The sequence below is a fragment of the Ranitomeya variabilis genome, chromosome 5 (assembly GCF_051348905.1).
Source record: "Ranitomeya variabilis isolate aRanVar5 chromosome 5, aRanVar5.hap1, whole genome shotgun sequence".
NCBI classification, from domain to species: domain Eukaryota; kingdom Metazoa; phylum Chordata; class Amphibia; order Anura; family Dendrobatidae; genus Ranitomeya; species Ranitomeya variabilis.
Window position 1 is genome coordinate 225009223 of NC_135236.1, and position 15737 is coordinate 225024959.

A 15737-nucleotide genomic window follows, 5' to 3' on the forward strand; every position below is an offset into this window, starting at 1 on the left:
AAGTTTCCTGCCCAGCAGTATTGGATTCTATACTGGCGTAGCATTATTTATTTATTTATTTTTAATGGTTAACAATCTGAGATATAGAACAGACCCCAAAAAGCCGTGTGAGAGCTCCACTGTTATCGGGCAGCGTATAGTAGCGTTTAGTAGTTTTTCCAATTGGGAATGTAATTCTTCATGAATTGTAGCTCAAAACCTATGCAGGGGTCTTAATATACACATTTAAATGTAGATTGTGTTGTGACCCCCTCCAGATGGTCATTCTCTGTATATTAACCCTTAACTTACTGTGACCGTGTACTATGTTGCTGAATGCAGCCAATCTGAACACTGCTTTTATCTGCAAACCTGCTCCAGTTCAGGCTCCTTGCGCTTCTGCTCCTCACTTCTGTCATATGACATTTTCCCACGGAGTGGGGTGAATGTGTGGGAAATGGTTCATCATAGGGTAAAGGGTAGAGAATCGCTAGCCTACTGCCCCTGGTACTCAGTAGGGGGGTCAGACTGACTGGTCACTGAATGCCACCTCTGGGTGCCAGGACTGAGCAGGGAGGTTACAGCTATCCACATGTAGGTAAGTTACACTTTCCTCCCTGAACTACATGAATATTGACCAGTCCAAGTATTAGTAATGCACTCCAAGTGCAGCGGGGGCTTCATAACCACCTTAATGAGAACTACTTCTATTAAGTGATCTTTGCACTGAGACCTAACGCCTAGTGGCTGAGTAGCTAATCTACTGTACAGAATGTACCAGATTCTTTCTACATGCCTGAGAACCATGAAGCCAACAACCGGTTTCCTGCTGTAGCCATCTCCTTGGGATGTGCCAGATCCAAAGTTGTGGGCGTCACTTCATATATCAGTTATCTTGGATGTTAGAAATCCTTCTATATGTCCTTACTCTGATCCTTGTGTGCAGTGAGCACTCGTGCCTGAACAACTAACTACGAAGCTGCCAGATGGACTTCGACTTATAGCACCGACTAGATCTTTTCAGGAAAGTCTCCAGGGAAATGTATGAAAGGCGATTTGTGCACATGTAAACCATCTAATTACTGGATTACATCTGTGCTTTCTGTGATGGGCTTGTTAATGTGGCTATACCATTAGCTGTTGGCAGGACTGGGGTAGAGGTTAGGATCCTTAGGATGTCTGACAGCGGAATATTCCCTTCTCCCGGTTTAGAACACTTCCATACGCACGGCTTAGCTGAGCGTATGTGTAGAGCGTTGGACAGCCATATTCCCTTACTATTTAATGTTCATAATTGCATTAATTCAGCAATCACATTCATTTTCGATAGAGGGGCACCTGAGTTTAAACATTTTTAGTAGCTTTCCACTCCAAGGAAACAAAGGGTTGGTCCTGTTCTCTTTGGCACTGAATCTTGAGAGAGGGCCCCTGTGTTCTCTGAGAAGACTGTCTATGAGAAGCTTGAAAAAGGCTCAGTGTGAGCCGAAACGTCGCACAGAGATGTGGGCTGAATAAATCCTACTTTCTTCACCTTGAGAAGTGTTTGGAGTGCTGCCTTCTTTTGCTTTTTCTATATATATATATATATAATATATATATATATATATATATATATATATATATATATATATATATATATATATATATATATATATATATATATATATATATATATATATATATATTTTCATTGTTTCCATGGTGCTGTACATGAGAAGGGGTTACATACAAGTTACAGATATCACTTACAGTAGACAAACTTACAATGACAGACTGATACAGAGGGGCGAGGACCCTTGCGGGCTTGTATTCTGCAGGATTATGGGGAAGGAGACAGTAGGTTGGGGGGTTTCAGGAGCTCCGGTGTTGGTGAGGCGATAACTCCAGTAGTGATGAGGAGGCAGCGGGGTCAGTGCAGGCTGTAGGCTTTCCTGAAGAGGTGGGTTTTCAGGTTCTGTCTGAAGGATCTGAATGTGGTGGATAACCGGACGTGTTGGGGCAGAGAATTCCAGAGGATGGGGGATATTCGGGAGAAGTCTTGGAGGCGATTGGATGAGGAGCGAATAAGTGTGGAGGAGAGAAGGAGGTCTTGGGAGGACCGGAGATTACGTGAGGGAAGATATATGGAGATTAGTTCAGAGATATATGGAGGAGACAGGTTATGGATGGCCTTGTAGGTCAGTATTAGTAATTTGAACTGGATACGCTGAGGGAATGGGAGCCAGTGAAGAGATTTGCAGAGGGGGGAAGCGGGGGAGTAGCGAGGAGAGCGATGGATTAGTTGGGCAGCAGAGTTAAGGATGGACTGGAGAGGTGCAAGGGTGTTAGCAGAGAGGCCGCAGAAAAGGATGTTGCAGTAGTCAAGGCGGGAGATGATGAGGGCATGCACAAGCATTTTAGTAGAGTAGGAGATATTTTTGAGCTGGAGGCGACAGGAGGTGGAAAGAGCTTGGATGTGCGGTTTGAAGGACAGGGCAGAGTCGAAGGTTACTCCGAGGCAGCGGATATATAGATTTCTTTTTTTGTTTGTTTGTTCTTTTTATAGAGAACTACTAGAGAAACTGATTTTAAAGGGATCTGGGTGTGGTCGGTTGCCCACCCCTATTGAAGTCTATGGAAAATACATCAAATAGCCTTCTGCTTTTCTCCTATTTTACAATCTGTTTTTTTGCCTGCTGGATCTGTGTATATATATATATATATATATATTTGTCTAAGGGTTTTTCCTTCTGTCCTGGAAATCCCGCGTCTCTGATTGGTCGAGGCCTGGTGGCCTCGACCAATCAGCGACGGGCACAGCATGGCGACGATGTCATAAAGGTTGCCTCGACCAATCAGCGATGGGCACAGTATGCCGCAAATTCTGGAATCATCATTGTCCATATACTACGGGGACATGCATATTCTAGAATACCTGATGCATTAGTATCGGGCCACAGTCTAGTGTCCAATAATCATCTTTTTGAAGTGGATCCAGCCGCAATCTGGTATCTTTGCAAGCCGATTTCCAAAAGCTGACTACTGTACATGTGAACGGTCATCCAGCTAACACAAAAGCGATCCATTTCAAATAGAATGAAAACTGATGGCTAGTTAATGGATCCGTTTTTCATAGACTTCAATGTTAAAAACTGATCCAGTTGCAATCAGTTTTTTGAGCCAGGCTAAAGTTGTCTGTACATAATAAATAAATGTCTCTAAGTGACAAATTTCAATGCAGTGTGAGATGCTATAGAGAATTAGCTTTGACTTTTATATTGTAATTCCATTTTGTAGATGAGACCAGAAGGACTACTGGCACAACTGCTGATGGTGGCCCCCCAGCAATGCCACGATTACCATCTTGTTGCCCAGAGCATTCTCCCTGTGGTGGTTCATCTCAGAATCCCCACGTCCTAGGACATACTCATTCAAGCTGTTATCCAACGCACAGTCACCACTTTCCACATCACCATCACCACCACCATCTCGGTTCTCACCCCTCCGTTCCCTTGTCTCCCTCCTTCACGGATGCACACTGTCCCGTGGAAAGAAATGCCCCTGTGCCCCCACCTTGTGGAGCAGCGGGCGGCTCTTCATCCTCGTACCACGACCCGGTAAGAATCCTCAAGATTATCATACGGTTCAATTTCTTTTGGTCTGTTCTCTATTTCAATATTAGATGTGATTTGAATAATGGAAGAATGGCTAAAATTATATAGAAGATGGTAACTTTCCAAATATAATAGAACCTACTGTTTATGTAAAATAGCATTGTTATTGTTACAGCACTAGGAAAGTTGTCTAGTGTGTTTGTTTGTTTTTCTTTTCTATCACTACCTTTCAATGCTGTAGACTTAGAACCTATTTATATATTATTTATTTGTTATACTATGCAGGTAGATTTTTATTTCCTGCCTCTGCAGACTCAGAACTTTGTTCTTATCTATACCATTCATGTTACAGCAAGCCTTGCCTGTGGATCTGAGCAATAATGGTATAAGAAGCCATGGAAGTGTTAGCTTTCATAGCACCTCTGCTTTTGACCCTTGCTGTCCTGGTTCATCTTCACGATCTTCAGTTTATGGACATCAGTCGACTGCCAATACAGCCCAAACTATGGCTATTGATGGCTATGGACCTAGCTTGGTGGCTCAGACACAACCGCCTCCCCAGACTTCTCTCTCCTCCTGTCGGCATTTTATGCATGCCCCATGTAGGTATTGAATGCTTTGACTGCTGGTTTTGCAGACCTACTGTTTACTTTTTTTCTTGTCTTGCTAAACTTTCTTAAGCTTTTTCTACCAAAGTCAAAAATAGATACTGTGGGATGGCCTGCACCAGGTAAAGGAAATGTACACCAGCCACGAGCTGGCATAGGTTCCTTGTCCGTGGTTCAGGTCAGTAGTCTCTGGCCATTGACAGGAGCTGCATACATTCTCTTAGCCTCCAGGATCCCAGGCTCAGCTTATGTTTAGCCGGACTGAAAAGTATTATCTGTGCAGACAGAGACTTCTGACTTTGTACCATGGACTGGCGGTGAGAGGTGACCCGCTCCTCTCTAGAAACAATGATCTCATGAACATACCCTAACAAAAGATAAGCTTGTAGACACCATTGCAGTTTCCATAATCTTTGATTTGATTTTTCTCCTTGATTTGTCTTCCTTTCAAGCATCTTTTCTCAGATGCATTCTATCTACTTGGATATACTTGGTACTGGTTTGCTAGGAGTCATGTTTCCATTAGATTCCATTAGAATAATACTTACTCTAGAAGGGTGTGCACTTTGTTTAATGCAAATCTTATTGTTTTCATTTTTGCAGATGCATCCCTTTCAAGACCTCTCCACCATCAAACCTCTGCCTGTCCTCATTCACATGCCAATCCTCCTCCCCAGCTACCGCCGCCACCACCCCCTCCACCGCCTCCTCAGATGGACTATGTGATTGCTCACGCAGTGCCCCCTTTCCATCCATCACTCCCTAGCCTTTCGTCCACACATCCTGTTCCTCCACCGCCACCATCCCATCACTTTACAAGTGCTACTGCCCAATTGCCTCAGCATCTTACCACCTCTCATCAGTCCATGGCCCATCATATGACTGCAACAGCACCTGCAACACAGAGGCTACACCCTCATGAAGTTATCCAGAGAATGGAAGTTCAAAGGCGACGCCTGATACAACATCCAACGTAAGCCAGTTTTATAGTTTCATATTCTTTTAATATGCCTACTTTACTGGTAAGCTTCTCATTTTATTTTATTTTGGTCTGCTTTCTAGACGTGCCCATGAACGTCCACCTCCACATCCGCACAGAATGCATCCAAACTATGGCCATGGACGCCATATTCATGTGCCACAAACCATGTCTTCTCTTCCCAGGCAAGCTTCTGAACGGTCAGCTTGGTAAGTAGTCTGAATATGAGGTGTACAGGCTTATAAAACTGTGGGATTATGTCTACGCAGAGCAGAAATGGAAATTCACTATCGCCTTAACACTCCATGGCTGATGTGTCTAGGAGCATATCTGGGTGGGGTGTAGGCTCAGGAGCTGAGCCTGATCCACACAGGGCAGGTGGTGGCTGTGTGATTGTAGCTGGCATTTCCTCTAACGGCAGCACTTGGCACTAGCGATATTAACCTAGTGACTGCTGATGTCAATCAATGACCACACCATTTAAATGCCACGATCCTTACCTGCGTGTTCATTTGGGGCCCATTGCATGCATAACCACCGCCTACTTCTCGCAACGCAATTGTGGGGTACTGATGAATTACCGCGGCTGCCGGGTGCCTCTTGTGTTTATTCTGTGACATCAAGCCACAGGTTCAGATTTTTTATTTCTACATGTCTCAATACTATAGCACTGCAGTACATGGTAGAGGTGCTCAAACGGACGCAAGTTTAAGTTCCCCATATGTGTGTGTGTGTAGATAGATTATTTTTTATTTATTTTTTTTAGAAAAAAAGCCTTTAAAATATGAATCACCTCATTGTTCCCTGTTAAACACACAATGCAAAAAAACCACATTTGGTGTAAAGGTACCTTCACACTAAACGACTTTGCAACGATAACGATAGCGATCCGTGACGTTGCAGCGTCCTGGATAGCGATCTCGTTGTGTTTGACACGCAGCAGCGATCTGGATCCTGCTGTGATAGCGCTGGTCGTTGCTGAAAGTCCAGAACTTTATTTGGTCGTCAGATCGGCGTGTATCGTCGTGTTTCACAGCAAAAGCAACGATGCCAGCAATGTTTTACAATGGTAACCATCGGGTTACTAAGCGCAGGGCCGCGCTTAGTAACCCGATATTTACCCTGGTTACCATTGTAAAAGTAAGAAAAACACAGTACATACTCACCCTCTGATGTCCGCCAGGTCCCTAGCCGTCTGCTTCCCGCACTGACTGTGAGCGCCGGCCGGCCGTAAAGCACAGCACAGCGGTGACGTCACCGCTGTGCTCTGCTTTTACTTTACGGCCGGCGCTCACAGTCAGTGCGGGAAGCAGACGGCTAGGGACCTGACGGACATCAGAAGGTGAGTATGTACTGTGTTTTTCTTACTTTTACAATGGTAACCAGGGTAAATATCGGGTTACTAAGCGCGGCCCTGCGCTTAGTAACCCGATGGTTACCCGGGGACCTCGGCATCGTTGGTCGCTGGAGAGCGGTCTGTGTGACAGCTCTCCAGCGACCACACAGCGACGCTGCAGCGATCAGCATCGTTGTCGATTATCGCTGCAGCGTCGCTTAATGTGACGGTACCTTAAGAGCATCCATAAAAGATCGATCTATCAAGATTCTAACAATTGTTTATCCCATAAGGTTGATGATGTTGTAAAGAAAATAGTAAAAAAAAAATTCTTTTTTTTTTTTTTTTGGTCACGAATTTCACAAAATGGTATATATTTACAGAAAGTTATGGCTTTTTGAGAATTCAAAAGTTGACTCTAATCTTAGGGGGTTAAGGGGGAACCTGTTAAAAAGGAGTGGTATGGCTACAGCTGCATAGGTGCTTGTACTCCCACGAATAATAACTTTTTGTGAAGATCCGTGTGTCAGTAATGCATAAGTTAGTATAGAAGCCATAGGCAAATAAGGCTGAGTGCATCGGGAGGGTCCTTGACTTGAGACTGCTTCAAGTGCATTGACGCATAGTATTGGGCAATAAGCCACTAATCCTGTATGTAAAATGTATCAACATGTTCCACTCGCGTTTAAAATAATTATTTTGATAAACTTGTGGAGGTGGGCTTTTTTTTGGGGGGGTGGGGTGGTCTCCTTTTTTACATTTGACCTTCTCTCCATAATTCCACAGATTTAGTTGATCTTGAAAATCGGACAGTAAGATAGCTTGCCATTTTATAACTGTCAGCAACTCTGACCGGGGAAAGAACCCAATATTTTACTTCTCTTCAGACTTCATTAATACAGAGTTGTTTCCCTTATTTAGATCTTTTGTTTGCCTCATGTTAGGGTTTTAAATGAGACAGACAAATGAACTTTGAATGGGTATTTTCAACAAATTATTAAAAACATCTGATTATTTTGGCAGTCATGCAGAAGAGTAAGACCAAACTCCCTTTGAACTCCACATTAGTCATATATGCCTATGAGGAAGTTGTCTCTGCCTGGAAACCTGGTGGTCGTTCTGGGTATTGCAACCTGAACACGGGCCTTGTACAATTACACAAAAGTGGATGACCTGTTACTCATCTAGATGCTGCCAAAGAAATCTGATTATGTTCCAAATTTTTCTTTGTGGCTTTCACCCATTAGGCCACGTTCACACCACAGTATTTTGGTCAGTATTTGAAAGCCTAAAACTGGAGACTTTGAAAAAAATGCAGAAGTGGTGACATGTTTCTATTGTACACTTTCATTGGTTTTCTAGCCTGGTTTTGGCTTACAAATACTGGTGTGAAATACTGATTGTGTGAATGTGGCCTAAGAATATATTTGGTAAAATCTGCTGTAGGTGTCCTGAGTAGAGATGAGTGAATATGTTCTGCTCCCTCCTTATACAGTAAGGTATAGCGCTTACCTAATAAGCTGCAGAGGGAACCCAGCTACCTGGATCGCTACGGCTGATCAGCTGTTTGCCTCCTCAGCTGCATGTGTCGTGGCCGAGTGACAGTTACAACACATGCATGGCCAGCCCAACCAACAGGCTCTCCATGCATGTGCTGTGACAGTGACACAGCCACCACACATGCAGCTGCGGAGCCGGACAGCTGATCAGCCATAGCGATCCAGGTATCCTGGTTCCCTCTGCAGCTTATTAGGTAAGCGCTATACCTTACTGAATAAGAAGGGACCCGAACATATTCGCTCATCTCTAGTCCTGAGGACAGGAACATGTGAAATTAAAGGGAGTCTGTCAGAAGGATTGACTGACAGCTCTGACTTTGTAGCCAAACCAGTGAGCTGTCAGTCAAGAAGAGGAGATGTGTAGCTGGGTAGGGTATAGAGCCTGGAGGGCAATGGCTTGGGAGGTGCTTTGACACTCCTGGAGCACTTTACCTACTTTTTTAACTTTTTTTTTTTTTTTTCTTCTTCTGAGAGACTGGGGTTCATCGAAAATAAATAAAATCTGGTCAAAAACTGGCCACTTTTGACCTGGAGATGTGTCCTCATTTATGTATTTTTAGACTAATTGTAGTATGTGCACACAGATGTGATGTTGTGGTCCTATTTCACAGTTTATGGTACCAAGGACATAAATGGATTTCTTCTATTTAAATCCTGCAGGGAGATAGCAATTGAAACTGGAGTGACTGGAGCACCCTACCAAACCAGTCCCTTACATCCCCACTTATCTCACTACCATACTCCTCCGAGGCTTCACCACTTACAGCTCGGAGCCCTCCCCTTAATGGTAAGATCTGTTCACTGTGGGTATATATAATGCAAGAATTATTAGGTGCTTTATACATCAAACTTACAGCTTCTGTCAGACTTCCTATGTACTGCATTTCTGTGTCATGCTTGTAAATGGTCCTGTATCCTCAGGCTAATACTATTACTACTGTTTTTCACCTAGGAAATTAAATTTGACATATATTTGTTTTAAAGGAGTTTTCTCAGCATCATAAATGGGGAAAAATTGCAGCTTACATGTCAAAACAAGCAACTTTGCAATTTACTTGTTAATGAAGTTGTCCACTACCCGGACAGCACCTTCTAAGTCCCCATCTTTCCTTCTTGTAAAATAACCCTTTCATACTCCATTTCCCGAGCTGTTCATGAGGCGTCAACACGGTGTCTCCCAGGGATTGTGTAACATTGTCTCGCAGTCCCTGTGGCCAATCTTCTCTAGTGTCACTCTCCCCTTCTTCGGATGCATCATATACATCTGGAGAAAATGAAGGCCACAACTCGCTTTCTCCAGATGTATGTGATTTGTGCGAAGAATAATGTTAAGACTACTTTAGTAATACTTTTGTATTGGACCAATAGGAGAGCAGTATGTCAACAATGTCATGGGCATAGATTCATTGTTGTTTAGCTATACCATTGCCATGTGTATGTCAATGTGTGATGGCCATCAAGGAACGAGACGGCTCAGTTGGTCATGACATATGCTGTCAACATTACATGGCCAAATCCACGTGCCCATGTATAAAACATCCTTGTGCTGTCCGTCCACATCATCGTTGGATTCATTGAAATGTACACCGGCATGTAAAAGTTTGGGCACCTTTGGTCAAAATTCCAGTTGTTGTGAACAGTTTAGCAAGTTAAAAATGATCTCTAAAAGGCCTAAAATTAAAGATGACACAATTCCTTTTGTATTTTAGGCAAAAAAGGTTTACTTTTTACATTTCAAAAATTACGAAAAGGAAAATGGGCTCATGATTAGCACCTAGTTAAACCTTCCCCCCCCCCCCCCCCTTTTTTTTTTTTTGCTTGTGGGATTTTCAGCCATTCTCCCTTGGAAAATTGTTACAGTTCTGTGAGATTCCGGGGTCATCTTGCATGAACTATTTTGATGTCTGGCCACAGTTTTTCGATGTTCACATCATCTTTTGAGATAGTCTATTGTGGATTTTGACGTGTGTTTAGGATCATTATCCATTTGTAGAAGTCTTCCTCTTTTCAACTTCAGCTTTTTTTTAATTTTTTTTAACAGATTGTTTCCATCATGATTTTGTTGAAATTTAATTGAATTCCGTTCTTCTGTCGAGATGTTCCTGAAATTCTGTGCCCTTTTTTCTCCACACATACCATTGATCATTGTGGCCAAAGAGTTCTATTTTACCCTCATTGGTCCGCAGGCCTTGTTTCCAAAATGCATCGGGCTTGTTTAGACATTCTTTTGCATACTTCTGACTGAATTTTATGCTGAAGACACAGGATAGGTTTTCTTCTAATGACTCTTCCATAAAGGCCATATTTGTGCAGGTGTCTCTGAACAGTAGAACAATGTACCACAACTCCAGAGTCTGCTAAATCTTTTTGAAGGTCTTTTGCAGTCGAGCGGAGGTTCTGATTTGCCTTTTCTGCAATCCTGCAAGCAGCTCACTGAAATTTTTCTTCATCTTCCAGACCTTATCTTCACCTCTACTGTTCATGGTAACTGCCATTTCTTAAATACATTTCGAACTGAGGAAAGGGCAGTTTGAAAACACTTTGCTATCTTCTTACAGTCTTCTCCTGCTTTGTGGGCCTCCACTGTTTTCATAGTGCCAGGCAGCTGCTTAGAAGAACCCATGGCTGCTGTTTTTTGGCACAAGGTTAGAGGAGGCTGGGTTTTTATGAAGTCTGAAACCTTGATCAAAGTTATCTGAGCACACACATTTCCAAGGGTGCCCAAACTTTTGTATTGGCCCATTTTTCCTTTTTGTAATTTCTAAATTGTAAAATATTATATATTTTTTTTCTTCTTTTTTTTTTTCATAAAATACAAAGAAAAAATGTCATCTTTAACTTTAGCCCCCTTTAGAGATCATTTCATCTTCAACTTGCTGTTCACAATAACAGTAAGTTTGACCAGGGGTGCCCAAACTTTTACACGGTATGAGTTTGGTCAGTGAATAGAACCAAATTGCACATGTCTAACCTTAGAGCAGCCATAGCGTAAAATGTATTCTTGTAGAAATCGTTGCACTTGTTTGAGCTTAACCCAAGTCTGTAAAATAAGATTGGTCAATGCTGACTTTTTTTTTTCTTAATTCTACAGTAACTTGTTAGTAGTTTTTCAGAAGATGAAGGCTAGTGCTGTGTGTATAATGCTGCAGTATTCAGACTTGTGGTAGAACAATGTTTCTATTCATCTCTTGGGTTTTTTGCTTACCTTTTTATCAATATATATTGGGCTTCTAATTTTTATTAAAGGAATGCTTAGGTAATGGTATAAAAGAAGTTCGATTGTCTCCTGTAAGCAGGGTAGATTCCAGTTCTTTTGGCCTGTGGGTTTGCTTCTATGCAGTTTTCTAATATAGTGTTGTTTGTGACATTGTTTTTATATGTAAGTGATGAGTAAAGTGAGTAAGTCATTTGTACATTATGGCTGGGGAAATGATGTCTTGAAGGGAATCTGGCATCAGGTTTTTGCCATGGAATCTGAGAGCAGCATGTTTTAGAAACAAAAAAAATGCCCTAAATCATTAAATCGGAGGACCTTCATAACACCAGACATCTATGTAGAGCAAAAAGAAGTCCTCAAAACATAGTAATGCATAAAAAAAAAACATTTTAATGATATGTACACTTAAAAATTTTGAAAGGAAGTGTTTTGGACATGTATACAGAAAAAAACAAGCAAAACACTGGGCTCAAAAAGTGGATGGATATCAATAGAATAATTATATTGCATCCATAATTACAGTATAAGCTAAGCATACGTACATAATGAGATTTAGTGACAAGGTGCACTTGTAAAGCAGTGGTAAGCAATAATCCTCTATAGAGATAAATAAAGTGCAAACAAATTACAACAACAGGGTGCAAAATAAGTAAACAAATGAATATACCCGGACACTACTGGGGTAATGTGTCTGGCTGCCCCTAATGAGGCTTGGAAAGGGTTAATAGTATGAATGCAGTGGGGAAATATGGTACCTCCAAAACATGAAACAAATAAGTAAACGCCCAATGAGGGAAGCCAGAGACAATGCATACCATGGCTCAAGGTGCAGAATAGAAAAATCCTTCTCAATCATAAGCATGTAATGAGGAGCCAGAGGGATAGTTGCCCAGAGTGTCAGAAGTCCCAGTGTGCCCCTTACCTGCAGTTCGATGTTACTTCCTCAGAAGGGGGTGCATTTAAAGCCAGTCCAACATGCCACCTATTTACACCCATCTCCTAAAGCATCATACCTGTCGAATGTGAGCAATGTGATCTCCATGTGACCGGAAGGGACACTCAATCTCAGGTCAGCGTCGCCCGGAAGGGTTCCTTCCAGTGTGTGACCCAAGTGAGGAATCGGCCAGAGACTCCACAGGAGGTGTTTCGTCTGAAAGTGCAACTCACGTGACCGCAGCATCATAGCTGTAGTTGCTATAGCTGGATGTAACCGTGAGGACCTGATCGCAGCATCATGCAAATCAACCTAAACACATCACTTGGCCTCTCTGAGTCTCATCAGAAATCAGGAGTCATGTTAACCCATTCATGGCAGCATTTAACCATGATTTACGGTAGATTTAAAAAAAAAAAAAAAAAAAAAAAATGTGCGTTAATGATGCATCATCTGTTTGCAATTATTAAAGTGTAGACCCAAAGTGTGGTGTAAGTGGGCCCACATGCACCACATAAGGTAAGAGATTAAATTTAGACCAAAAAAAGTACCAAAAAATAAAGAATATAATGAAAAAATGAAAAAAAAAATATGGTTAAAAAAAAAAAAATATATAATATATATATATATATATATATATATATATATATATATATATATATATATATATAATTTTTATTTATATAGCGCCAACATATTCCGCAGCGCTTTACAAATTATAGAGGGGACTTGTACAGATAATAGACATTACAGCATAACAGAAATCACAGTTCAAAACAGATACCAGGAGGAATGAGGGCCCTGCTCACAAGCTTACAAACTATGAGGAAAAGGGGAGACACGAGAGGTGGATGGTAACAATTGCTTTAGTTATTTGGACCAGCCATAGTGTAAGGCTAGGTTCTCATTTCATTTTTGTGTGAGTGCTAACGGACAGCGTTGCACGGTCAAATTAACGCCGTGCAACGCGTCCGTTAGCGCTCCCATTGTCAGCAATGTTAAAGCGCCTTGCCAGCGCGTGCCATTTTCGGCAAGCGCTAGCGATGTGCCGTTCTTTTGTGGCACGCCTCGGATGCTGCTTGCAGCGTCCGCGGCGTGCCCGAGGTCCGTTCCCCGCTCTGGCATCTGCGCTAGCGGGGACGTTTAACGCGACCACTAAAAAGACATTGCGTTAGCGCAATCCGCTAGCGCTTAGCGCTATACGGATTGCCCTAACGCAATCTGAACCTAGCCTAAGGCTCGGGTGTTCATGTAAAGCTGCATGAACTAGTTAACTGCCTAAGTATGTAGCAGTACAGACATAGAGTGCTATTAACTGCATAAAGTGTATGAGAACATGATGAGAGGAACCTGATTGTGTTTTTTTTTTTTTTTTTGAATGGGCCACACAGGGATGGTTAGGTTAATGCATTGAGGCGGTAGGCCAGTCTGAACAAATTAGTTTTTAGGGCACGCTTAAAACTGTGGGGATTGGGGATTAATCGTATTAACCTAGGTAATGCATTCCAAAGAATCGGCGCAGCACGTGTAAAGTCTTGGAGATGGGAGTGGGAGGTTCTGATTATTGAGGATGCTAACCTGAGGTCATTAGCGGAGCGGAGGGCATGGGTAGGGTGGTAGACTTGAGACCAGAGAGGAGATGTAGGGTGGTGCTGAGCCATGGAGTGCTTTGTGGATGAGGGTAGTAGTTTTGTACTGGATTCTGGAGTGGATGGGTAGCCAGTGTAATGACTGGCACAAGGTAGAGGCATCGGTGTAACGGTTGGTGAGGAATATGATCCTGACAGCAGCATTCAGGACAGATTGGAGCGGGGAGAGTTTGGTAAGAGGGAGGCCGATTAGTAGAGAGTTACAATAGTCCAGACGAGAATGAATAAGTGAGACAGTAAGAGTTTTTGCAGAGTCGAAAGTAAGAAAAGGGCGAATTCTAGAAATGTTTTTGAGATGCAGATAAGAGCGAGCCAGTGATCGGATGTGGGGGGTGAATGAAAGCTCGGAATCAAGGATGACCCCAAGGCAGCGGGCATGTTGCTTTGTAGTAATGGTGGAACCACACACTGAGATGGCAATGTCAGGCAAAGGTAGGTTAGTAGAGGGAGAGAACACGAGTTCAGTTTTTGACAGGTTCAGTTTCAGATAGAGGGACGACATGATGTTAGAGACAGCGGTAAGACAATCACTGGTGTTTTCTAAGAAAGTCGGCGTGATAACAGGAGAAGAGGTGTATAATTGGGTGTCGTCAGCATAGAGATGGTACTGGAAACCAAATCTACTGATTGTTTGTCCAATAGGGGCAGTATACAAAGAAGAGGAGGGGGCCTAGGACTGATCCTTGAGGAACCCCAACAGTAAGGGGAAGGTGAGAGGAGGAGGAACCAGCAAAAGATACAGTGAAAGATCGGTCAGAGAGATAAAAGGAGAACCAGGAGAGAACGGTGTCCTTGAGGCCGATGGAGCGGAGCATAGTGAGGAGGAGCTGATGATCCACAGTGTCGAATGCTGCGGAGAGATCCAAGAGAATTAGCATGGAGTAGTGGCCATTAGATTTAGCTGTTAGTAGGTCATTACACACTTTAGGGAGGGCAGTTTCAGTAGAGTGTAAAGAGCGGAAGCCAGATTGAAGAGGGTCGAGAAGAGAGTTATCTGAGAGATAGCGGGTAAGACGGGAGTGGACCAGGCGTTCGAGGAGTTTAGAGATGAAGGGAAGATTAGAGACAAGTCTATAATTAGCGGCACAATTTTGGTCGAAGGATGGTTTTTAAGTAATGGATGTATGATGGCATGCTTAAATGAGGAGGGAAAAATACCGTAAGTGAGGGAAAGGTTGAATATTTTTGTTAGGTGAGAGGTGACAGCCGGGTAAAGGGACTGGAGGAGATGTGACGGAATGGCGTCACTGGTGCAAGTGGTCGGGCGGGAAGATGCAAGGAGCCTGCTTACTTCTTCTGTAACTGGTTCAAAATCAGAGAGTGAACTAGATGCAGTGGGGGAGGGAGGACCGTGCATGGTATGAAGAGATTGGGAGATGATTTCCTGTCGAATGTGGTCAATTTTTTTTCTTTGAAGTAATTGGCCAGATCGTCAGCGCGGAGATCTGTGGTTGGGGCCTGCTCTCTTGGGTTGAGGAAGGACTGGAAAGTGTCAGAGACGTTTAGGGTTATTTGACAGTGAGGTGATGAGGGTGTTGAAATAGGTTTGTTTGGAGAGGTGAAGGGCAGAGTTGTATGCATTTAGCATGAACTTATAATGGATGAAATCTTCGGGTAGATTAGATGTTCTCCACAGACGTTCGGCGCACCTGGAGCACCGCTACAGGAAACGTGTTAGCAGCGTGTGCCACGGTTGTCGCCGTCTGTGCCGAGTAGTTCTATGTATAGGAGGTGCAGCTTCATCCAGGGCACTTTGCAGGGTTTCATTGTAATGCTTCAGAGCAGAGTCAGGACATGAGATGGAGAAGATTGGGGCCAATGAGGACTGCAAGTTCTTCATAAGTTTCTGGGTGTTAATGGCCTGTATGTTTCTATAAGTGTGG

The 15737-nt window shown here is 42.9% G+C and overlaps 1 protein-coding gene across 8 annotated transcripts in view; it reads left to right on the forward strand.

Moving 5' to 3' along the window:
- RNF111 (ring finger protein 111) overlaps positions 1 to 15737 on the forward strand; it is a 58093-nt gene that overhangs the window by 30070 nt on the left and 12286 nt on the right. For all 8 annotated transcript variants that reach the window (XM_077263850.1, XM_077263854.1, XM_077263855.1 and 5 more), the window contains exons 6-10: positions 3256 to 3575; positions 3925 to 4174; positions 4784 to 5153; positions 5243 to 5368; positions 8715 to 8841. In XM_077263850.1, the coding sequence (XP_077119965.1) occupies positions 3256 to 3575; positions 3925 to 4174; positions 4784 to 5153; positions 5243 to 5368; positions 8715 to 8841 (1193 nt within the window). The remainder of the gene's footprint in view (positions 1 to 3255; positions 3576 to 3924; positions 4175 to 4783; positions 5154 to 5242; positions 5369 to 8714; positions 8842 to 15737) is intronic.